This window comes from Callorhinus ursinus, unplaced genomic scaffold (assembly GCF_003265705.2).
Source record: "Callorhinus ursinus isolate GAN/ISIS: 27379988/994484 unplaced genomic scaffold, GSC_fseal_2.0 scaffold7, whole genome shotgun sequence".
Lineage (NCBI taxonomy): Eukaryota > Metazoa > Chordata > Mammalia > Carnivora > Otariidae > Callorhinus > Callorhinus ursinus.
Genome location: NW_027397069.1, coordinates 10,536,811 through 10,563,320, shown reverse-complemented (window position 1 = coordinate 10,563,320; position 26,510 = coordinate 10,536,811). Strand labels below are relative to the sequence as shown.

General features: G+C 44.0%; 1 protein-coding gene across 4 annotated transcripts in view; it reads right to left on the bottom strand.

Annotated features, from left to right (window-relative positions):
* ABCC4 (ATP binding cassette subfamily C member 4 (PEL blood group)) overlaps positions 1-26,510 on the bottom strand; it is a 244,418-nt gene that overhangs the window by 36,611 nt on the left and 181,297 nt on the right. For all 4 annotated transcript variants that reach the window (XM_025874666.2, XM_073894388.1, XM_073894386.1 and 1 more), the window contains 6 exons: positions 23,122-23,272; positions 17,282-17,401; positions 15,788-15,898; positions 14,723-14,817; positions 13,432-13,623; positions 3,444-3,599 (listed from right to left, as the gene is read on the bottom strand). In XM_025874666.2, the coding sequence (XP_025730451.1) occupies positions 3,444-3,599; positions 13,432-13,623; positions 14,723-14,817; positions 15,788-15,898; positions 17,282-17,401; positions 23,122-23,272 (825 nt within the window). The remainder of the gene's footprint in view (positions 1-3,443; positions 3,600-13,431; positions 13,624-14,722; positions 14,818-15,787; positions 15,899-17,281; positions 17,402-23,121; positions 23,273-26,510) is intronic.

Here is a 26,510-nt window from a genome sequence, read left to right as displayed (position 1 = left end):
AGGACAGTGGAGCTTGGAGGCCAAGTGACATCATCAAGGTCACACACTCGTGAGACAGACTTGGAATAAAAACGTGGGTCGTACTGACACTTGGTCAGTGCTCTTAAAGGTTCTACCCCTGGCTACCTCCTGCAAGATTTCCTGGGACTCTTTACACATTTTGCACGTCTCTCTAGACTCGCTTTCATCAACCAACGTTGTGCCTTAAAGGCAAAGGCACATAAAGTGAGAAAATAAAGATTCTGTGTTTACAATGGTTGGTGATCATTATCTACACGGATACAAAGCTTAGCACTGTTTTGTAAGCACAGTCTCTGCAGTATGCACGCACCTCGAGCATGCTCAAAAGTAGGGTGGGAAGTTATGGAAGAAAACCAAGACCTGGTGATGTCAAGGTGTATTTAGTCTTTGCTCAGATGTGCTTCCAAAACATTAGTGGCAGAGCCAAGAATCATCTAACGTTATTTCTTTATTTATACAATTCTTTTATGTACACAAGCATACAACCATTTCTTATTAAGAAGCATTAAAAATAATGCGGGACATGTTCCTCAATCCTTTCATCCAAGGACATGAAAGTACTTTACAGACAACGCCCAACATTTCTGCTAACTAATCTCGTTTGGCCCATTTCAGAGATGGGTACAACCAAAATATAAAACTTGGGAATTTCAACTCATTTATTTTCTACTGTAATCACTAAGTCATGAATTTACTAGCCAGAGGGAATTGTTAAATACAGGGATTGAATATGCTGAAGTGTCTTTCCATTTTTCCAGAAAAGGGAGAGGTTTAAAAAAAATTTTTCTTAAATGGACAAAATAGGTGGAGGGGATTAAAAGGTGAACTGGATGGATTATGCTGACCATTTCATAATGTATATCAATATGGAATCACTGCGATGTACACCTGACTCTAATACAATACTGTATGTCGATTATTCTTCAATTAAAAAAAAAAAGAAAAACACAGAAGCATCAGGAATAGAAGAGCTATTAAAGATTTTTAAATTGTGGTAAAATACACATAACACAAAATTTACCACCTTAATCATTTTTAAGTGACCAGTTCAGGAGTATTTAAATATATTCACATTGTTGTGTAGCTATCCCCACCAACCATCTCCAGAACTCTTTTTTATTATTCCAGCTGAAATCTGTACCCATTAAACACTAACTCTCCATCCCTCCCTCCAGCCCTTTGGCAAACACCATTCTACTTCCTGTCTCCATCAAAATGACTACTTAGGTACTTCATATAAGCAGAATCATACAGTATTTGTCCTTCTGGGACAGGTTTATTTCATTTAACATAATGTCCCCAAGGTTCATCTATGCTGTAGCTCATGTCACAATTTCCTTCCCTTTTAAGGCTGAATAATAATAATCCACTGTGTGAACATACCACACTTTGTTCATCCATTCATCTACCTGAGGACATGTGGACTGCTTCCACATTTTGACTCTTGAGAATACTACTACTATGAACCTGGGTGTACAAATATCGCTCAGAATTTCTGCTTTGGATTATTTTGGATATATATCCAGAAGTGGAACTGCTAATAGGAAATGATAATTCTATATGATCCTTCATAAGTGATTCTATCTTTCATTTTTTGAGAAAACTCCATTCTGTTGTCCTCAGGGGCTACATTTACACTCCCATAAGCAATAAATAAGGGTTCACAACCTTGCCTGCACTTGGTAATTTCTGTGGTGTTTTGTTTTGTTTTCTAAAGTAATCTCTATATCCAACTTGGGGCTCGAACTCATGACTCCGAGATTAAGAGTCACATGCCCTAGTGACTGAGCCTGGCAGGTGCCCTGGTATTTTCCGTTTTATTGAGAGTAGTGACTCTAGTGGGGCCTGTAAGGGTCATCTCATTGTGGTTCTGAAAGGAGTATCTTAATTTTGATTGTGAAGTTACTTAGAATAATAATTCCAATTATTTCAGAGGCCAGTGGTAGGCAGCAACAGTTATACTCAATCTTAAGATGAAAGTCCATACTCTCCTCCGTTTTGGGTGCCGTATTCTACATGTTTTCTAATAAAGAGGCATTTGCGAGCTCTTTATATCCACATGCTAGGAAGCACATTTGCATGGCTTTCTTTGTCTCATTCCCCATGTTTCTTATCTCAAGAGTGTGTGTGTGTGTGTGTGTGTGTGAGAGAGAGAGAGAGAGAGAGAGAGAGTGTTTCTCAGCTTCCCTTGATAGGCAGATGACTGTAGAGTATAACAAAACCTCAACTTAAAACAAAAACAAAACAAAAATCAGCTAAGTCTGGAGTTGACTAAATGTAAGCGCCAAAGCAGAGGGTAGAATGGAAGACCAGACCCCAGGGCTGCAGGCCTCAGGCCAGTGGGCACGGGGTCCATGCCGCCCCGGCTATATACTTGGAGGACAGTATTTGCTCATTCAATAATTTCTAAATTTTTACTGAAACTGACTGGGTGAACCACGAGGAATGACAGGAGCTTGTACTGTGCATACTTCAATCTTTGGAACGTTTCCTGAAAGTCACACTTCTGGGGCGCCTGGGCGGCTCAGGTGGTTAAGCATCTGCCTTCCGGCTCAGGTCATGATCCCAGGGTCCTGGGATCGAGCCCCGCATCGGGCTCCCTGCTCAGCGGGAAGCCTGCTTCTCCCTCTCCCACTCCCCCTGCTTGTGTTCCCTCTCTCACTGTGTATCTCTCTGTCAAATAAATAAATAAAATCTTTAAAAAAGAAAAGAAAAGAAAAGAAAGTCACACTTCTATTAAGAAGCAGAATAAGAAAACAGAACCAGGTACTGGGTCGGAAGCACTACACACGCACTGGCCAGGCCTCACAACGGCTCTGGGCAATGGTACTAGGAGCGGCCTCATGAGGGGGAGGAACCTGAGGCCCAGAGAGATGGCACTTCTTCTCGTGTGCTCTTCTCAGTATTCTCTACTGCCTCCTGGTCACAGTTCATGTACTAATGGCCAGCTTTGAAGTCTCCCCAAAGCATCTATACGCACAGTGATGCCCAAAGCCCGGCAGTTTCATAGCTAAGCCCTCCATCGAGACGATTACCTTTGAAAAGTTATCTTTATTTCCTACAGCAAAATTGTATCATTAAAACACTTAAAACCCATATTTCCCTATAGAAGCTTCTCTAGTGCTAAACAAATCTTTCATCATTTTCTTTTCAGAATTAGGTGTTTATCAGTGGATAAGACTGTGGTACCTGGGGAAGTCTGAGTCCAGAAATTTCTCTGGTAAGTTATTAAATCTAACACACACACACACACACACACAAAACCTGGTATCAGATAAAAATACTTGCTGTTAAAAATATACTCTATTGGGGCAAAAGGATCAACCCTTCATTTTTTCTTTTAAAAAAGCAATAAAATTAAAAGCAATTAAACTTAAGTTCCCTTATAAGAAGAACACACGAGAATGGTCTGACTTGTATACCTGAGGTATGATGGACATTTTCTTCCTTAGATCGTGAAGCCCAATTTCAGTTGTCAAGATCTTATCAATCCAAATTTTACCTTCCGGTTCTGACAATCTAAAAAGGGCCGAGATGAGGGAACTTTTTCCAGCTCCTGTTCTTCCCACAATGCCAACCTGTAAAGAAATCCAGGAGGGATTAAGAATAACAATACGCAACATACCTAGGAGAAACGGCGGTTGTTGAAGATGGATTAAGGAAGTTCTGTATCGAATGTGGTCCGAAAGAGGGTCTCAACTTTGGCACTGTTGACATTTTGGGCTAGATAATTCTTCGTTGTAGAGAGCTGTCCTGTACATTGTAAAATGTTTACCACTATCCCTGTGCTCTGCCCCAAATTGTGGCAACCAAAAATGTCAGACGCTGACAAATCTCCCTTGTGTCTGAGGGGCGGGGGAGACAGGGGGGCGGGCACTGTCCTTGGGTGAGATCGATTGGGTCTAAAGAAAAGTTAAAAATAATACGATCAGCTCACTGGCAGTGAAAAACCAGCAATCTCCTCAGTGGCTGGTAAGTCAGTTTTAAAATTAGCATTATTCCTAGCATCTGGGTATTTTTGTTTTTGTTTTTTTTAAAAGATTTTATTTATTTATTTGACAGAGAGAGACAGCGAGAGAGGGAACACAAGCAGGGGGAGTGGGAGAGGGAGAAGCAGGCTTCCTAAGCCCGACGTGGGGCTCGATCCCAGGACCCTGGGATCATGACCTGAGCCGAAGGCAGACGCTTAACCGACTGAGCCACCCAGGCACCCCAGCATCTGGGTATTTTGAACCTTGAGAATTTCTTGAATAATTTTATACAGATATCAACAAGTCAGAAGCATTCTATGTAAAATAGTGATCATTTTCCCAGAATTCTACCACCTAAGAGGAATTATTCTTTGGAAGAACAACCAAAACATTTCTGGCTATTAAATACTTGGTTACATTCTGTCTCGAAAGGAAACATCTTAAAATTCTAAAATCTAAGTCTCAGTGTCTTAAAAAACAGTAGCCGGTAGCTGAGATACCCATAATGAGATCGTCATCAACAACAACAACACAAATAACATTTGCTTTTTATATGGGGCCTTTCATCGAAGCAGTTCAAAAGGCATTTTGCAAAGTAATTAATACTCACAATTACCCCCTTGGGAAAGATACGTGTCCAGTATCAGTCTGGTTATTAGAACCAAAGCAGAGAGAAATTAAATGCACTGACAAGATCAAAGCATCAATATAAAGCAAGGTAAAATGCCAGTCAGGGACGAAACTGTATTGTACAAAATGGGTTATTAGCTGTGTGCATTTAAACCTGTATGCAGAAACTGGCTTTTTTTTTTTTTTTTTTTAAATACCAATGAACTTGACCAACACCCAACTACAAATTCCTTGGTGGGAGCTTCCCAAGAGAAGATACCATCTCATCTAGATAGTATCTGGAATCAATGAAGGGTATAAGACATGCTTTCAATCATCTGTAAATTCATTCAGTAAATTTTTTTTAAAGATTTTATTTATTTATTTGAGAGAGAGAGAATGAGAGATAGAGAGCACGAGAGGAAAGAGGGTCAGAGGGGGAAGCAGACTCCCTGCTGAGCAGGGAGCCCGATGTGGGACTCGATCCTGGGACTCCAGGATCATGACCTGAGCCGAAGGCAGTTGCCTAATGAACTGAGCCACCCAGCCACCTAACCACACCCGCCCCCCATTCAGTAAATTTTTAAAACAGCTTTCAACAGAGAACTTTCTGAGCACAGATTCGATGCTGGGAACATTACATATTATCTCAATGGAATACTTCCAAAGTTTTAAAGCTTCACTTGTATAATGATTGATGGCATTTCAAAAAAGAGCCTACCTTTATAGAGATAAATGTAAGGAAAGTGGCTCTGGCTAATTTTATCATCTGTATAGGCATTTTGTATCTTATAGTAAGTCCTAATTTCTATTTCATAGATGGGTCATTTTCCACACATGGGTAGGTCCAAGCGCTCGTGTGCACGCGCGTGCGCACACACACACAGAGCTCCTGTGTTTCTGTGTATTTCTAGGTGTTCTCAAATGTAAATCAACACATATCAAGATACAGGCAAGAACTGTGTCTCTGACATTTCTGCAAAGAAGATATTCAAATGACCAACAGACACATGAAAAAGTGCTCAACATCGCTCGGCATCAGGGAAATACAAATCAAAACCTCAATGAGATACCACCTCACACCAGTCAGAATGGCCAGAATTAACAAGTCAGGAAATGACAGATGTTGGCGGGGATGTGGAGAAAGGGGAACCCTCCTACACTGTTGGTGGGAATGCAAGCTGGTGCAGCCACTCTGGAAAACAGTATGGCGGTTCCTCAAAAAATTGAAAATAGAGCTACCCTACAACCCAGCAACTGTACTACTGGGTATTTACCCCAAAGATACAAATGTAGTGATCCAAAGGGGCACATGCACCCCAATGTTTATAGCAACAATGTCCCCAGTGGATGGGGTCTAGATGTCCATCAGCAGATGAATGGATAAAAAAGATGTAGTAGATATATACAATGGAATATTATGCAGCCATCAAAAAATGAAATCTTGCCATTTGCAATGATGTGGATGGAACTAGAGGGTATTATGCTAAGCAAAATAAGTCAATCAGAGAAAGACAAGTATCATATGATCTCACTGATATAAGGAATTCGAGAAACAAGACAGAGGATCATAGGGGAAGTGAGGGAAAAATGACACAAGATGAAACCAGAGAGGGAGACAAACCATAAGAGACTCTTCATCTCAGGAAACAAACTGAGGGCTGCTGGAGTGGAGGGGGGTGGGAGGGATGGGGTGGCTGGGTGATAGACACTGGGGAGGGTATGTGCTATGGTGAGTGCTGAGAATTGTGTAAGACTGATGAATCACAGACCAGTACCCCCAAAACAAATAATACACGTTAATAAAAAAATAAATTAAAAAAAAAAAAAGAATTGTGTCTCTGAGAATGTATGGATGTTCCCATGCTATCACCCCAAGTGAAACCGATCCATCTGTGCAAACTGGAACATTTGCAGACTTTTGGTAAAGGGCCAGGATATGGCAGGGGGCACGGAGGGCTTCCCACAACCACAGGACTGTGATCTCCAAAATCAACTAAGAATAAACATAAAAAGGCAATTTAAAAAACAACAACAACAAAAAAAAACGGGTTCTAGCACTTTCTTTCTACTGTCCAGTCATCCAAACTGTAGCCCTTGTCTTTCACAGTTCACCAATGGGCTTTACCAATTTCCCATGGAGAATATCGCCAATATCAGTAAGTTTACATACTCAAAACCAAACAGATACTTCAAGATATTCTTATTTAAGCTGATTTACAATTAACCCTTTATGCTTTCCCAATGAGGCTGAGGCTGGTTTCTGACAACCACACCAGCATGTGAGACATTTATATACGGATCTCTCTTTATAGATCAAACTCAATGTGATTAACTTACAAGCTGCCTTTCCCAACTTCCCCATCTTAATCTCATAACTTCTTTCCTAGGCTCATGGGCTCAACACGTTAACCTTACTTGCAGCTTCCTCTCTGTCCAGCATGGCACCAGGCCCTAAAGATTCTACCTCCACAAGCTTTCCTGACTCAGTCCCTCACCTGAGTGCAAGGGTGCATGACCTTTTAAAATACAAAATCAGGGGCACCTGGGTGGCTCAGACGGTTAAGCGTCTGCCTTCGGCTCGGGTCATGACCTCAGGGTCCTGGGATCGAGCCCCGCATCGGGCTCCCTGCTCCGCGGGAAGCCTGCTTCTCCCTCTCCCACTCCCCCTGCTTGTGTTCCCTCTTTCGCTGTGTGTCTCTCTCTCTGTCAAATAAATAAATAAAATCTTAAAAACAAAATCAATGCTTCTTAATCATAGTCAGTGCAAATGAATGTAAAAAGTCAATAAATACTAGCCATAACCCCAGCACTTTGATTTAAAACCATTCTTCAGGGATGCCTGTGCAGCTCAGTCCATTAAGCGTCTGCCTTCAGCTCAGGCCATGATCCCAGGGTCCTGGGATCGAGTCCTGCCTGGGGCTCCTTGCTCAGCAGGGAGCCTGCTTCTCCCTCTCCCACTCCGCCTGCTTGTGCTCTGTCAAATAAATAAAATCTTTAAAAAATAGTAAAAATAAAACCATTCTTCAGATTGCTATATTTTCTTTCTAGACCTATGTCTAGAAAGATACAAGCTCATAGATTTAAACAAAATGAGAGTAATATGAACCTATTGTAGTAAACTGTTTTCACTTAATATTTCAGGAGAATATTTTAATGGCCACATAATATTAGACTATATGCGATCAATGATTTAACAGGCCCCCCCCATTTGTGGATATTTAGGCTACGCCCAATATTTTGTTATAAATAACTGTGTTGAATATCCTTGAAGCTAAATCTTCACAAACAACTCTAATTACTTCCTTAAGAAAAATTCTTAGATGTGGAATTGCTGAAAAACAGGTATAAACATTTTCAAAGGAGGCTGTTAGGTAATGCCAAGCTACTCTTTTGTATCAATTTTGACTCCCGTTTCCCTGTATGTTCACAAGCCTGGGTGTTATAACATTATTTTTATTTTTATTTATTTTTAGAGAGGGGGTGAGTGTATACGTGAGCAGTGGGGGAGGGGCAGAGAGAGAGAGAATCTTAAGCAGGCTCCATGCCCAGCAATGGAGCCTCAATCTCAGGACCCCGAGCATCATGATCTGAGCTGAAACCAAAAGCTGGACACTTAACGGATTGAGCCACCCAGACACCCCTATAATTTTGTTTTAATTGACATCAGTTTGATTCCAAAAAGTAGACTCACTTTCCCCATTACATCTTGCTAGGAGTGCACAATAGCTACTGGCTTCCTATTACCCGCCTCTTCCCACCACGGTCACGTGCGCTCACTCCTCGGACCGAGTTTCTGCAGGACAGCTCTGTGCCTATTACACTGTCTCAGGAAGTCCCTTCTATGAAAGCATCCCAACTGACTCTCCATCCTTAAATCGCCGGGAATCAGCTCCCTTGGGATTACTAAGAAGTTGCGCGAATTACATGTGCAGGGGTGTGCCACGTACCTGGTCATTCACTTCCCCAAATGCTCTGCAGGGGCTTGATCCTTCATTTGCAGGATCAAGGCGTCGTGCCTTTGCTGATGCTGGTCCCACCACCCTGAATGTTCTTCCCATGCATTTCTACCTGTGGAGATCCTGCCCACATGTCACCACGTCTATCTCAAATGCCTAATTCCTTGCAAATGCTCTTCCTGTCCCCACTTATGGGCTTCTCTCACACCACAGATGATCTTTTTCTAAACTTTGATAAAAATCGTGACTGCCTTATTTCGTAGCCAATTTTATACGACCTTCCTTGTTCTCCTGGACGGCAGGATCTGTCATGGGTTCACCTTTGCATTCTTTTTATTACATGTGGTGTCCTGTGCCAAACAGGCATTCTGTACAGAACTGAGGCATTTAAGTCAGGATGGACAAATTTATAGAAAATCTATTGCCACACTGTTGAGGTATAGGATAGGCTGGGCAGAGAAGGCAGACATGGCCCATGGATCCTATCACCATATAGATTAATGCAAATGGCAGACGACAACATCCGCACTGGACGTGGTTATGGCCACGTTATACCCCAAGGCAGCGACAGCTACGGTTGTCCGAACACCTGTTTGGCCCCAGTCTTGGAGCTGGGGGGAGCTCTCAACCTGTTGAGGTGTACAACCCTAGATGACCTATTACTTTCATTTTGCAAGAGATCAGAGGGAGGCTTAATAAGACTAATTAGCTTGCCTGAAATAACAGAGCCAGGAAGGGGCAGAATGTGACTCAAAGTCATGTCTGCCCAACGCTTGCCCATTCTGCTGATGGCCTCCTGATACGTGGATGGCCTGGCAACTCATTACATCCCTCTGCCTGGCTACAAGAAAGTGGGGACAGCACAGTTGTGGTTGCAATCGAGGAACTGGCCTCTCCTACTGATCTTATTGCCTGACATTTAAAGCGTGATGCGGATATGGGGGGGTATAATGTGGAGGGTGGGACAAAAGACCTGACATCTCTGAGCAGAAAGGACACCCGTAGTCAGGTGGGCACCTACAGCTGGAGCGAGGAGAGAGGCAAAGGGTGCCTGGGAAACAGACCTACTGCCCTACGTGGGGCCGTGAGATGAGTTTTTCATCCCAACAGGTGGTGAAAGGGCCTCAGATATATTGCTGTACTTGGCGGTCTGTGACTCCAGGCCCAAGCGGGGCCCAGCCTGATTACAATACCGAGGGACCCTGTAGGAGGGCGGGGGGGGGGGGGGGAAGGCCGTAGAGCAGGAGGAACGCTGTCTGTGATGCAGACTCCACCAAAAAGACAAAGAGATGCATAAACGTAGAGTCATACAGAATTAAATTATAATGCAAGTTTCATAACTTGCAGAATATAAAGGTAAATAAATCTATAGGGCGGGGACATAGAACTTTCTAGAGTGTCATGATCAGTCACAGGGGTTGGGATAATTCATGAGCCCAATTTCAAATGGTCAAAGGACATTTCTTAGAAATCAGGAGTTACGGTCCTCCGAAACTGCCTATGGGAGAGAAGACTTTTTAGCAGGGCAGGGGGCTCGTTCAAAGGGAATTCGGAGACAAGAGGTCTGGGTGGGCTTGAGAGTCAGCATTTCTAAGAAGCTCCCAGGTGATGCAGCTACCACGGTCTGGGCAGCAAGGAATGAGAAAGTCAGCAGGAGAAGGGAGATAAACTGGAGGGGGGTGAGGGGTTTCTGAGAAGATATTATGTAAAAGAGCAGACCATGTGGGCAACTATTATTTTTGCACATTATAGCAAGGTCTAGTACACATCTGTAAAAATGTACTATCCAAGTAATAGCTCTGAGCAAGAAAAAAAAAATAACAAACCAAAATCAATCTACCTCTAGAGCTGGAAAATGCTTTAAAATGGCCCAGTACTCTTTAAAATGATCAAATCAACCACAAAATCATCTAAATGAAAAATGCAGCCAGTGTTTAGAATCTAACCAGGAAGGCTAGGGTGCTATTTACCTCATTTTGGTTCTTTATTTTTACTTGTTATTTCTTCCATGAATTAGAAACCTGCTTAGTACCTATTACATTTTCCTGTTTACTGTAACTTCGAGGAATCCGGACAGCAGAGGAAAATGCTGGAGGAGAATAAAGGCCCGCCTTTGCTGCGTTGGCCCATTACCCCTTCGTTGACCCTGCAACAGTCCGTCCCGATCAAATACAACACGAAAGGATGGGGATGGTGGTGTCTCCGAATAACAGGGCTGGGGCCGGGTGGAGAGGAGACAAATCCTGGGACCTAGCTCCCCAGGCAGTGACGTCACTTCATGACTCCGTGGCCTGGCTACAGTCGCCAATCACATAAACGCCGTGGAAGGGGACACTGTCCGAAGACCAAGACACAAACCAAAAGTTACTGTCCTTATTATAACTGTCTCCAAATTCAATCCCCCCAACACTGTAGAATCTCAGATAATCCTATGATGGGAGGCAGGTTAAAATGGAAAAATACAAACCTGTTACATTTCTAAGTTTTACCACAGTTTCTTAGGTAATTCAGTGTATGGCTTCGAGGGAAATTTAAGACGCATGCAAGTTAAGAGAATCAGGTCTAGAACGTGTGTTCTGATGGACACACAGTTTGCAAGTGAGCAAGCATCCCTGACAGTGCTCAGAGGGACAGAACCAGCTACGGTTAACATTCTCTGGATGTGGCCACCCTCACCGTCCTCTGGATCTGCAAATGGGGCTGGAAATAATGAGGAGCCAGCTTTTGCCTCGTGACTTACTAAAGCTGCTCCCTGGGTATCATTTGGGTATTAAGTTGAATATTTATTCTTTCATGTCACAAGGGTATAATCATTAAATTATGGCTACAGTCCACTACATGCATCTGGGGTTGAAAGAGCTTGAAAGAGCAGGTCCTAAAGTATTTAACACATCTGGGTAATGGGCTGTTTACAGGAGCTGCCTGGGATGCACGTATGTTTTTGTGACTGGTTTGCTTCACCCCTGCGTATTACTCACTCACCGTCCCCACCGGCAGACCCTCAGCCCCACAATGTGCCTTGCACAATGCCATTTTTGGGGGAACGAAGATGAAAATAAGCAGCCTCAGGGTACTGTGAGATACAGAGCCCAAATTACAAAGCAGGCTGCCAGTGCTACCTTTTATTTTTTCATTTCCATTTTTAATTCTCTTTTTTAATTGTGGTAAAATGCATGTAACATAAAATTTATCAACCCAGCCATTTCTCAGGTGTCCAGTTCAGTGGTGTTAAGGACACTCACAGTGCCGTGCCATCAGTCTCCAGAATTCTTCTTGCCTTGCAAGACTCAACCTCGGTGCCTGTTAAACACTAACTCCACATTCACATCTCCCCCAGCCCCTGGCCATCACCATCCTGCTATTTGTCTCTACGGATCTGAGCAGGTCAGGAATCTCATGTAAGTGGAATTAGACAGTCTTTGTCCTGTTTTGTCCTTGAGCTTATTTCATTTAGCATAACGTCCTCGAGGTTCTTCCATACGCCAGAAGTTGCTTCCTCTTTAAGGCTGGATAATACTCCATCATACAGACGTACTACCTTTGTGTATCTATTCCTACACTGATGAATAACTTGCACTGCTTCCATTTTTGGTGTTCATAATGCTGCTATAAACATAGGCATACTATAAATGCTGTCATAAAAAATATGTAAGATGCTGTGGAAGAATTAAGGGTCTCGTAGGGGCAGATGCATCAGAGTTGACTGAAAATGAGACGATTTTCACCAGCCAGATAACAGAAAGAGAGGGTCTCTGGAGGCAGAGGGGCAGAATGCACATGCTGGGGGTGGGGAGGGCAGGAGGCTTTGGAAGAAGCTACACAATACCCATGTGGGGGTTTGGCAAGCTAGGAATTGAGGCTGGAGGGCGCCTGGGTGGCTCGGGTCGTGATCTCGGGGCCCTGGGATCGAGCCCCACGTCAGACTCCCGGCTCAGCGGGGAGTCTGCTTCTCCCTCTCCCTCTGCCCCAACCCCCTGGCTCATGCTTTCTCTCTCTCTCTCTCTCTCTCTCTCTCTGAAATAAATTTAAAAAAGCATTTACGGAATTAAGGCTGGAGAGGTAGGTGGGGAGAGAGCTTGCCCTGATATGGGTTGAGGGACCCAAGTCTCACTGCTGACGGACAGAGACACCGGCAAGGGCAGGTCACAAACCTCTCCGTGGTCTCCTGCATACATCATCCCTTGCCCCCTTGGGTTTCCTTTCATCGACTTTGGGCCCTTTTCTGCTTCCTGCTGGGGGCTCTGGCGCCTGACCCCTGACTGGGTCACGGATTCCAGGCTCTTCTCTGGTGGCTGAGAGCTGGCCGTGCAGCTCCGGCTCGAGTGGACCTGAGGCCTCGCTATGGTTCCACCCCCAGCGCACCCGGACTGGGAGCAATCAGGAGGCCCGTAAGGATCAGATCTGTGTTTCAGAAAGAAGCAGTCCGCGGGGGGCGGGGGAGGACGGGGAATATGGGTTACAGGAGGGCAAGTCTCCGGAAAGGGACAGGGACGGAGGGCTGTAAATAGAGGATGCCATGGGGGCGGAAGAGAAAGATTTGAGAAATACAAAGAAGTAAGAATAGGTAGGAACTAGATATTGAAAACGTTAGTGATAAGGAGCTAGGGTTGACTTCCAGGTCTCAGGCATGAATAATTAGAGTGTCCTGGGTCAGCCCACCAAACACCATGAGGGAGCTCACAACACGAGGGAAATCCGGCATCCCCATTCCATGGTCAATTTCCAAGACTTCCCAATAGGATCACCAGATCTAACTTACACCCACAGAGGCACCAGGAGCCCCCGTGACACGTTCACCAAGGAGCCAACAAGCAGATGCAGCGTTAAATCTTTCATGGAAATTTTAAAGAGGCAAGATGTCTTCAACAAACCTTTTCCCTTGATTTAATGAGTGCTGTCAGGTGCTTCAAAACCAGAGGCCCGTCTAAACTGTACGAGAAGTTAACATTATCAAAGACAATCGTGCCTTCTTGGGGCCAGCTCGGCGGAGGGCGGTTCTGGTATTCCCAAGGGGCTTCTTTCTCAAGGTCTGTATACTCCATCACCCTTTCCACTGAAATCATCTGAAAGACAAAGGACATCACATGGCTTAGGAATGGAGGTTCTCACAGGTGTTAAGAGATTCTAAATGAACTGTTGATCTTTTATACTAGGTGGTTAAGAACATCTCAGGTCTCAATATTCCAGAAGGACAGGAGGCAGAGTCTGATGAGGACTTCGATGATTTACAAACCTGTGCATGGTCTTGTAACACTTTCCCTTAGGGCTACTTCCTTCAGCATTACATTAAGACTAAAAGAGTTACAGAAGTAGAGAGTTTTAGAGAATGTTAGAGATTTTATTTTTCCACTTTTCACATCTGAACAAAAAATACAAGGATTTTAACAAAGAAAGGAATACTTGTGGCCAAAAATCCATAATCTGGCTACAGAAGAGCCGTCTGTCTTAGGGGAGCTGAACTGGCTAAGTCATCAAATCTCATTTTAATGATGAGTCACTTTCTCCTCTCCTTTCTCCTCAGAAGAGCACACGGGAAAGATTTCTTTTTCATTGTTTTTCCTCTTTAGGAGAAGGTGCAAATATTCCAAGGAGGAGATAATTTACATACTGACTAAGGCCTCCTAAACAACCATCCTGACACCTTTGACTAGCACATCCTGAGAAGGAGCTTATTCTAACCAGAAAGAAGGGACACCAGCATATTCAGGTGCTCAACACATACAAGAATAAAGGCTAAAATGGGGGAGGGGGTGCAAGGGGAGACACCTACTAATTAAACAAACACCCTCAAAACACTGAATTCTTCTTTTATCAGGAATGAGGAATTACCCATTAAGAAACAAAAATAAACAGGCCTCTAAGAAATTAGCTTATATCCTCTCCAGGATTTCAGAACCTCCCTCCTACAGAGAGAGACATTTATTACATTTGAAGACAGTTTGTGGTGAATATAAAACCTGCTGACATAGCACACAGAAGACTGAGAAAAAGATGTATATATTTTATTTTACGTTAACCTTAAACAGATGGAAGAAGGATCTAAAAAACTTGGTTAGCTACAATGTAAAAATAACAGTTTTAATATTTTACATAAGAAGTGCTTTTATGCCATTTAATGGCAGGGAGACTTGAAAAGGCTCAGAACGTTCAGATAAACATTACCATATTCTCCACTTCGGCGCTTTGCCTGACACACCACTGGAACATCCCCATGAGTGTGAGGGCGTAGGACAAGGCCAGGCCAACCTGCCCAGCATCTACAGCAGAAACAGGAAGAAGAAGGGGAATAAAATTAGTTCCATTCTTAACCCCAAGCACAGGTCCTTCTGTCATGTTACCAACAAGATTCCTTTATAATATTTAAGTACATTGTATATAATGATATTAACAGTTATACTTTTACTATCTGATGATTGAGACCATAATAAAATAGAAAAGTCGCCATAAATTCAGAAAGACTGTTAAGTGAGCTTATTAATCCCTACAGGATTGACACACACTTGACTGTATGCCACAGGTGAGAAATAATGTCATTATTCAGACTCCCAGCCTGATTGATGGTTTTAAGAGCCCCGTTAACCTAATTTCACATACTACGGCCAATGCAACCGCAGCTGGAAACCACTAAAAACAAGGCAACGGGTTCTAAGAGCTAGTGCTTTTAAATCTAAACTATTACTCACACTGTTCCATTATTAAATAGTGTGATTCAGCGTTGTTACTATGGAATAGTTAGGGATAGTGAATGCATGCCATGCACACCACACCTGTTCATCTGGTACCCACCTGGCAGGGAGGCTAGCATTCTTTCCTGCCGAGTATTTTCTCAACCCAGGGTACCAGGCAGGTACTGCCAAGAGATCCGAATAGCCCTAATGTAAAAACCTAAAGCCCTAAGATGGACAAAAAGCGTAACGGAAAACTTGGTTCTCTCCTCACAACAACCAGACGCCATACCGGTAATGTACAGAAAGTTAGCTGCCACAGCTGCATGGTCCTCAACCTATCTGAAGACAGAAGGAATTCGTCGGGATCCAAATGACCACTCAGCATGGACCACGCTGCTGAATCACACCTGACCTGACACACGGCAAATGCTTTCATGTGATTCAATAGAACCAAACAGTATATGACATCTGACAAGGTGGCAAGAGTTTAATTTAATAACTGTAAACGCAGCTATAAATTGTAATCATACCACAAATAGTTCTTCACATCTGTACTTACTTGTTGCCAGAATCAGGGACCCAAAGGCAACAACAATGACCAAGATGGCGCAGATGGCATCCAGACGCACGGCGAACCATCGGGACGTTGTCAGGAACAAGAACCATGCCTCTGGATTTGGGGAAGCATAATAAGCAAAAGGAAGAAGTAGAAAAACCATGTTAACTACTCTGAATGAGAGAGAGAGCATTTTGCAAGGGTGAGCTCCAGGAGGTTTTTACACAACATGGACAGCAAAGTTCCACACCTGAGGAACCTGGAGGTTCCAGAAAGCTAAGTTCTGACACAAGACGATGTATGGTCCAGGCAGGAATCTGTACAGTGGCTTTGTGGGAAGTATGCACTGAAAAACTCAACCCAGAGATTATAAACAAAAATAAGATCATAATAAAAAACATGAAAAAATGGGCTCATCAGTGCATTTTTCATAGTGCCAGACCTCAGCGTGAGGTTTGTCCACTCATGTGGTTTACTGTTCCCAGTTCTGATAGCAGAAAGCACAGCAGATCCCACTTTGTTTCCAGCACCTTCCATACTTACTAGAGGTCCCTGCACAGTGTTTATTCCTTAGGATCCAGTAGCTCAAGGATCACTTTGCTAAAAGTACCTACTTGCAGCTTTCAAAATGCCATCTTATCTTCAAAATACAATAAAGACTGGAAAGATGGGCCAGGATTTTATAAACTTAGAGGAAACTCTGAAGCTTCTACATCGCAAAAAACCTCACAGATATATAGAGAATAATACATATCAAGTGGGGTGCGTCTGGGTGGCTCAGTCGTCAGGCGTCTACCTTCGGCTCAGGTCATGATCCCAGGGTCCTGGGATCGAGCCCCGCATCGGGCTCCCTGCTCCTTGGGAAGCCTGCTTCTCCCTCTCCCACTCCCACTGCTTGTGTTCCTGCTCTCGCTGTGTCTCTCTCTGTCAAATAAATAAATAAAATCTTTAAAAAAAAAATACATATCAAGCGGGTAGCAAATCTGATCATCAGGAAACTGATTTCCTCAGGAATTTCTGTCACCCTACATGATCTGACAATAAGAACTGGCAAACTACAGTCTGTGGGCCCACCACCTGTTGTTGTAAATAAAGTTTTATTTGAACACAGCCACGGCCATTTGCTGAGGTAGTATCTTTGCCTGTGTTCCTGTTACAACAGCAACGCTGAAGAGCTGCAATAGACAATCAAGTACACAAAGCCTAAAACATTTACTGTCTGGGCCCTTACAAGAAAAGTTCACCGACCCCTGCCCTAAAAGGACAGAAAGCCACAGGGCGTGGTAATGGAAGGACAATGCAAGCCACTGGGATCTCAGGGGAACGGGAAGCAAGCAAAAGATTCTGAGGAGTCATGGCAGAGAGGAGGGGACGAAGACATGCTGAGGAAGGACGTGGGGCTGGGCCAGCAGCAGACAGAGAGAGAGGAACTGACCACTAAGGACAAGAGAGGGAGTCTATCCCGTTCTTTGAAACCATTTCCAGCAACTTACAGACCTGAATGCAAATCCTGGTGAGCGTCAAACAGTTCCTGGAACCTCTCTTCAGTCTGATAGGCCCGGATGGTCCAGAGTCCCTGGAGAGAGGACGACAGGTGGGAGAATACCGGACTCCGTGCTGGGGAAGCAGAGACAGACACAAAGCTGGTGAGGCTGGGATGTGGGGAAACCAAGTGCCTCCCATGCCCTGTGGCTACACGCCCCACCGCCCCCCAGAGCTCTGCAACTTCAGGCTGCTTGGGGAAGAAGGGACGGTGCCCCTCCTGGAGACGAACAAACATGTCAACCCTCAAACTCCTGGTCACATCACGCTTCACGTTAAAGACCTGAAAATGCAAGTTTCTCTCCGAACCAATCTTGGACCAAATTCAAATCCTTGCTAGATCTGAGTAACTAAATTCTTTCTTTGCTAACTCATTTGTCAAGGTCCTCCTCAGACATGGCCTCCCTCCATAACACTTCCCCGACAGCCCTCTGGGAGGAAATTCTGTTGAGTAATTTTTGAGTCACTAACGTTCTTAAATTTAATTCTGCTAGAGTACTCACCACACTGAATTATGACTGCCTATCTGTGTGTCCATCTCTGCTATGTGACTATTACTTAAGGGCTGGGATAAAGTCCGTGTATCCCTGAAACTGTAACAGGTAAGTGATGTGTAAGGGTCTGGCCAGCCTGCCACTCTCCCTGCCTCCTGGGGCATCTCCCTGTGCCTGCTCCCGTGCCAACAGTCTCTTTCCAGAGTACCGGAGAACCTGGGTATTGCACTGCCCTTGTGCCCACAGGGCCTGGGCAGCCACGGCATCTCTGAATAGCCTGGACTTTGGCTGGGGGAGCCTGCTCTGCTGGACACCTGGTGTTTGGAGGTTTGCTGTGTGACACTAACATCAATCACCCTTCCAGAACCTGACCACGAACTCAGTGGCCATTCTCTTCTGAATAACTTCATGGTGGTTTGGGGCCTGATGTCATCCGACCATTCATTTTCCCACTACCTTCTCTAGGAGCACAGTGTGTGTGGACACCAGGGTCTGGCTCCCGCCAATCAGAGAAAAGGTGGGCTGCAGGCTGCTGGGCACCATGAATGAGGCCATGACCAGCTATTGTCAGGGGCAGTGCTGAGAGCCTGGGACCTCTCTCTGGGATGAATAATACTTTGTGCTTTATCAGCAGGTAACACTGACTTATTACTTTGTTACCTGTGCACATCCTAAAGAAGAGGTGTTAGTAAAATCCCTGGGTGTTCAGGGAAAGGGCAGATCACTTAGCTCTTGAGAGGTTGCAGAGGTTTTATAAAATGATAGGAAGAAACAATTTAGGGGAAAACTCAAACTTATTTTAGAGCCTGACTCCTTAGCCTGGCATCCGGATGCCTCTCTGTGAGTTCAGTCAATGCCTCTGTGCATGTGGGCATTGCAGGTATTGGGGGGGGGCAGATGCTGGGTACAAACGTACAGACACAGGACCTCCTCTTACAGCTTAGTGACCACGGCTCCTCAAGCCAGGAAGGAGCAGACTTCTCCATGTGAGACACGGGGGTTTAGAGAAGATGGGACGCACTGGGCTATGGGCCTCTTTCCTGACTGGGATATTAACCATTAAGGGCCCTCACCTGGGATACTGCTTTAAGGAAAAAACCTCCTCTGAACTGAGGCATGAGCTAACATTTCCCCTTGTATCTACTTTAGGCAAAGAGCCTCAAGTGAACTCAGTGGTGGTTTGGACCGTCCAGTTGTAGGTTTCTGATCTAGGATCCACACCACCCTCTCTCTTCATTATACTGAGGAACCTTTAGCCTTTGTGCATTTTAGCTTCCATTAAATCTGTACTTTTAAGACAGTAATATGAACATAAGGGACCAAGGCCATGCTCTAAATAAATAAGGCTGAAGGTTTTGAACAGGCCTTTTTTTTTGCACTCCCTAGCAAATGCCCAAAACATAGTCAATGTGGAAACAGGGTTCTTAGCAAGATGACTCAGGAGAGTTCCAGGCCCATGACTCTATCAAGAAAGTACCAAAAGTCAGCTCCAGAAAGCACAGAGAACTCACTAGAACCATGTCTTCATTTCTTGAGCAAATGTTGGGACATAAACGGTTTTATCACAGACAACATTTCTGAGAAGGAAGGAGATATGGCCATTCACTCAGGGAGAGACCTTGAATGAAATGCTTCCATGTGGCCATCCTCACTGACTTCCCTCATCAGCAGATCAAGGTTGTGATTGATCTTCTCTGGCAAGGTTTCAGGGCAGGGTCGACTTCAGAAATCAGGGGCTGTCCCGGCCTTGAACACCAGGGAACCCAGAGACCACATCACCAAGTTTACCTCAGACCCAAGAGTTACAAGTGGTATAGCAGGGTTCTGTACCAGGGAAAAGCTATCCTGTTCTTTCACATACTTAGGATTCAGCAGGATGCCAGGATGATGAACTGGAGGGTCTGCAATGAAAATTAACTGGCCCCATGGAGGGAAATGGAAAGTGAAGGCTCTGGTATATTTTCTTGCCCAATATAAATGCCTTTCTCCCCACAAATGACTGAGATGGCTATCCTGAAGTAGACCTCTAGAGAACCCATGGTGTTAGCCAGCAGTTTGACAAATGCAACCCTACCTTTCACGAGACTGGCAACTACGTGTCCCACGACCCTGAGGACTCTTTGGGACATACCCTACAAGGATTGCAAACCCTCCTCAGGAGGGAGACAGCAGGGAACTGCCTCAAGGACCTGGCCAACAGCCCTGCTGTAGGTTATCATTTACATTAGGTGAGGCCTGCTGGTTGTCATGTTCTTAATTCCCTCATGTTCAAGGTTCTAGCACCTTTCCACGTGGCCAGGAAGCACTTTACAACCATCAGTGCAAACAATCCTCATGAGAGCCCCAGAGGGCAGGTGCTATTACATATTTGACAGAGGGCAAAGTAGGCAGAGGGATTAAGAACACTGGCCAAGTAGTAAATTAACTAAGTGGTAGAGCTGGGGGTCAGACCCAGCTCTTATTCCCAATGCTATGCTTTTTAATCACTGCCACAGTGTCTCAGAGGGAAAATAATCAGGTTAAATCAAGATGCCAACATGCAACTAAATGTATTTTTCTCCAGACTTTGTAGCTTACGTTTAGAAAACCCCAAAAATCATCCTTAGTGCATCTCCAGTAGCCCTATCCATTACTGTATATCTTATTAAGTGCCTGGAAATCCAGCACGCGAACTAACAACAGCAGACATGAGTGTCTATGGTCTGAAACACGGGACACACGGTTAGCCCTCCCCAGCGATGCCCATGGCAGACATTGCTAGTTGATCACAGTACCCTTACACACGGAATATGGATGTAGCTTCATAACTCAGGCATTGCCAAACGATGAGAGCTGGCTAGAAAAATGCAACCAAGCAGATTCTGGTTTTATGCACTTCTTTATGATTGAACAGTGCTACCATGCTCACTTTAGCGAAAATGGGAAACCATTATGATCACATCTGCATAAGTCATTAAAATGGCTTAAATGGTAGCCTGAGGTTTCAGAGGCAGCTAGGCAGTACGATCTGAAAATCATCCTCGGGACTTCAATAGTCCTTTCAAAGCATGAGGAGGAAGCAGATTTATGCCTGGTAGCCACAGCAATCAGGTATCCTCCTTTGATGCTCCTTACTTGCAGTGGCCGCAAGAAATACTCTCACTTACTGCTTAGAGAAAAACAAAAGAATTGTTATTTATGGCACAGACCCCCGACCCAGATAGATGACGACAAACAGTTCTAATCAACTGGCTGCCAACATTTGGTTATCTGGGTGCGTGGAGGTAGAAATATCTGTACTTAATGTATTATTGTAGCCTACTGGGGTGCAGGAATATTCTACATTATTTCCAAATATCCTACAGGGGCCACGCTAACGTTCTCACAATCTCCAGATCAAACCCTACGATAACCCTACGCTGTTTCTTGAAAAAGACTCAGGAGAGCCCCTTCTCTCTTTTTCCAGAGACCCCATTTGAATAAACCTGAGACCTCCTATAGAACAAGATTGATGACAACAGACTCCATTTCATGAGTGGTCTCCAATCCTAAATGTCTGAAGCCTTGTTGTTTACACAAAAGACTGGCTGGAGCTCATCATTTATTCTTCAACCTTCTCCACGTCCCGCCATGGTAACATCACATCAGCCCGATGGTCCACACATCTGGACAACATTACTTCGCCACCCCAAGGAAACACCTCACAAAACCACACTTCATGGTAGTTTAGCTGGTTCTCAGAGGACTGAAAAATTTTCTATAGCTTTTATGAAATCAATGCCCATTATCCTTTATGCAAACGCTTATGATAAATCCCTCTCAAAAATATTTATTAACCAGGGAGCCTGGGGAGCTCAGTCGATAAAGCATCCAACTCTTGATTTCAGCTCAGGTCATGGTCTCAGGGTCATGAGATCGAGCCCCGAGTCAGGCTCTGTGCTCAGTGTGCCTGTTTGGGATTCTCTCTCTCTCTCTCTCTCTCTCTCTCTCTGCCCCTCCCCTGCCCATGCTCTAAAACAAAACAAAACTTATTAAAAAAGAAACACGCATACATCATAACAAAAAAACTCCTGTATCCTGATGAACTTGTATTTCTCCACTTGGTAGATCGGAGAACCATGAGACCCAAATGTTTCTCTTTTTAGCTTGGCTTCCAGAAAGCTAAGTTGGTATTAATTTGCAGTAACTATCCATAGTTGAGGTTTCTGATACAAACATCTTCCTTCTTTATGTTTAGGTCTTTACACCGCCCCCCTTTTTCTTTAAAGATTTAATTTATTTGACAGAGAGAGAGAGACAGCGAGAGAGGGAACACAAGCAGGGGGAGTGGGAGAGGGAGAAGCGGTCTTCCCGCTGAGCAGGGAGCCCGATGCGGGGCTCGATCCCAGGACCCTGGGATCATGACCTGAGCCGAAGGCAGACGCTTAACGACTGAGCCACCCAGGCGCCCCCCCCTTTCTTTTTAAAAATACAACAATCAACACTCCTTATGATTTGTTTTAGTAATAATGAAATGTGTTTGTGCATTGAGATAAGCTCTGAATGACTTCATCCTCTGTGATTAACCGTGTTTTCCCATTATTCCAAACTAAGAAGTTGTATAGAGAACAGACTAAATGTATACTGAACAGAACCCTTTCCTGTGTCCTCCCAAGGGAATTATATTCAGGATCCATTTATAGGAACAGCCTAAGGGGGGTGGAAAACTTCAAACAGTGTGGCATGACAGGAAATACTAGTGATAAAGAGTAAGACTGAAAAGAACAGCGCTTATCTTTTCAGAACATTTAACAACTGCAACTTTTTTTTGCCATTTTTTGAGTGTGTGGTAGTAATGTATTTTTCAAATGTATCACTTCTGACATATGACACCTTCTCCTTTCCCTAATCTTTCCCTTTCTTTGTCATTTCTAGACCCTTCAGGGGAAGAAAAATTCCATATTTTCACTTTGTATTAGTTCCAACATGAAATATTTCTTTAAAAACGTTGAATACCTGCTCTAAGTTAGGAAGTACATCATAACCGAGACAGAAATGGCCCCTAGTTTCATGGTGCTCACATTCCAGTGGAGCTTTAATGCACAGACATCCCCATCCCTTCCTGGTGTCCCTGGCAAAGCTGCCCCTGGCAGGCCACCAGCACCATTTGTCCCAAGTGCCACACTGACTCACGGTGGACACAGTATTCGATGATTTAATGTTAACCTGGAGAAAAAAATATCTGGAAGATAGAGTCTGCACAGTTTCAGGGGCCTCCTTAATTACAGCACGAATGGAAGTGAGCCCGCATCGCCATCCCAACCTGAGATCCTCTGTACTCACTTGTAGATTCCAGGCGTTTGACATCTCTCGATGTTTCTAAGAAATATCGCCGAAGAACTAAGAAAAGGATGCCCAGGGGAATCAGAGGTATCGCGATCCACGGGATCACCGCCACTGCCACGCCCACCACACCAAGAACTTGTAGAAAAGTCTGAAATAGGGAAAATAGATACAGAGACCTTCTTAGGAAGAATTCTCTTCAAACATAGACTGTAATGGCTTGTTTTGTTCGGATTCAACTCCTTTCTTCCAAAGACTTGTTGGAATGATAGGGAACGCTTTCCCATCAAAGAAATAACAGAATATGATAGGTGCTCCTGATGATAGTTATTGCATACTTGCAACATGCCAAACACAGTAAAAACTTTCTAGATATGAGTTCTTTTACTATGCTCAGTAGCCCTAGAGGAGTGGCATTACAATCTTCCCTATTTAACAAATGAGAAAGTTTGAGACCCAGAGAGAGCAGGACTTGAATCCCAAACTATCACAAGTTGGTAGATATTATCAGGGAAATCAGCAAGTGGGAATCACAGATGAGGAATCATCCATAAGACTCAACTATACATGTAGGGATAAAGAAGTGGTTAATTACAAATTCAGTGGAAAAACTTAAGTGTTTATCTTTGGAAGTGGGGATTCCTCTTTCTTGGCTTTCTATCCACAATTAACATTTACTGAGTGCTCACTGCGTACAGGACTACCCATTATATATTTCACATGTGTTAACTATTTAATCCTCAGAATCGCCCTACAGAATACTAGTACTATCATTTTACAGATGGAGACTGAAGCACAGGGAGAGGAAAAGCAACTTGATCAAGACTGCAGAGCATTAAGTCACTGAGACAGGGAGCGTACATCATTTGCCATCATGACATATTTAAGCTGGTCCTCAATATAATGCAACTTTTTCTTGTTCAGGAATACATTCTTGACTTAATGGAGCCCCCTAATTTGTCCTTAATTTTTCTTCTAAAGATCTTACTTAAGGAATTTCAGAGTTCATCAGCATGCCTAATAAAATACAATGCAACCCATTTTTGATATTTCTTAGAAATCTGATGAAGAATTTTGATAATAAGGAAACACAAGGTCTTAAAAAATTTTTTTTAAGTTTTATCATCTCGGCCAACAGACACATGAAAAAGTGCTTGACATTACTAATCATGAAGGAAATGCAAATCAAAATCCACAATGAGACATCATCTTCTACCACTCAGAATGGTTAGTATCAAAAACACAAGAAATTACAAGTGTTGGTGAGGATGTGGAGAAAAGAGAACTCTCACGCACCATTGGTGGGAATGTAAATTGGTGCAGCCACCGTGGAAAACAGAATGCAGGTTCCCCCAAAAAATTAAAAATAGAAATATCATGCGATCCAGCAACTCTACTAACTGGGTATTTACCCAAAGAAAAGGAAAACACTAATTTGAAAAGAAACATGCTCCCCTACATTTACCGCAGCATTATTTCCAATAGCCAAGATACGGAAGCAGCCCAAGTGTCCCTCAATAGATGAATGAATAAAAAAAATGAGGTCGTGCCGTTTGTGACAAATGGAAGAATCTAGAGGGCATTATGCTAAGTGAAGTAAAGTCAGACAGAAACAAATACTATATGATTTCACTTATATGTGGAATCTAAAAAGGAAACAAAAAGCAGAAATAAATCCATAAATACAGAGAAATGATGGTTGCCGGAGGGGAAGGGGGTCGACAGACAGGCAGAATGGGGGAAGGGGAGTGGGAGAGACAGGCCTCCAGTTATGGAATGAATAGATCACAGGGATAAAGGGGTGTGGCGTAGGGAAGAGTCAACGGTACTGTCGTGGTGTCGTACGGTGACAGATGGGAGCCATACACGTGAGCGCAGCCTAAGTACAGGGTGGGAGCATCACTATGGTGCACACGTGAAACTAAGGGAACACTGCATGTCACCTATACTTTAATGAAACAAAGGCTAATCCTTGATGCCCCATTTTTATCGGCCAGGCCATCATATTTCTGAAATAAAGATTTTAAATGAAAATATGACAAAAAATTGTTTTACTGCCAAAATAACAGTAAATTTTGTCTTCTGGATATTAAATTTTCTATCATTAGGGATAAATATTTACAATCTTTATTTCAAAGGCTAATGATGATAACAAGAGCAGGCACCACGTGTCAGGTGTGAGCTGCACACAAGGAGCTGAGTGGGGTTCTAAGAACACTCAATCATGACCTCGATCCCAGGAGATAATTTTACCTTGGGAAATGATATTGGTTAAAAAGACCAGGAAGCAAAGAAACCCAAGTCACTGCATGATGCTAACTGAAGTATCCATCTTTGTCAGGAAAAGGAGGACATCATGGTGCACGACTTCAGGGGATATGAATGCAAGCAACACTTCGCATCTGCCTGCTAGGACACTGGGGTCGTCGAGTGGTGGGAATGGGCACGTTTGCATGGCATGGGCCAAGGCCTCCGAAGTTTGTGAACTCAGATGGATACAAACCCAGAGCCATGTGCACAAGCCACAGAGGGCTGTGGAAATACAGGGAAGAATCCATGAACACAGTTTGGAAGGTTCCGTTACTTATGACCGAATTTCACAGGCCAGCTTAACAAACAGAGCGGCAATGAATAACTTGCAGTAGTAATCACGGCTGACGGACACGCTGCCCAAGAGGGAGCCAGGCTGCAAAGGTTAACCTAGGTTGTTCTGTGGCCTCTCAGAAGGCGCCAGCCAGGGCAGCAGGCCCCAGGACGCATCTCCAAGGAAAGGATTAGCAGGGTAATGCCTGACAGAGATACAGGTTATCATCTCCCAGTTATTTCAAATCAGTTTTCTCAGAACATCCTCACAACCAGCTTCTGAATGAGAAAAGTAGGAGTTGTCATTTCCATTTGCAGATAAGGGATGTGAAAGCTAGGACGTTAAGTGGTGGTCCCAAGTTCTCCCGGGATGTTGCTGTGTTATGGAGAAAGCCAGGAACAGTGCCCGGGCAGGGAATCCTGCAAGCAGCAGGTGCATGGGGGAAGGAGGAAACTTCCAGAACTATGAACGTGTGGACAGGAGCCCCGGGGAATCAAACTGCATTATTTTGATGTAGACTCATGTGCTTGTATGGTTTCTGCCAGTCCCCAATGTGGTATCCATACAAAACCCAAAGTGAAGAGGCATGGAATTCTGAAGGAACAAGTCCAATCATAAATGGGAGGAAACAGGGCTGTCTGGGCCTCTCTGCTTTCATACCTACACCTGACTAATTTCTGACAGCTGCTGTATTAACTGATGTAACCCACCCTCCTACACCAACTAGGAAGCCAAACTTCTTCCTTCACACTCATGAAGAGGGGTCCTTCTAGCTCCTTCTATGTCTGGTCTTAAGTAATCACTA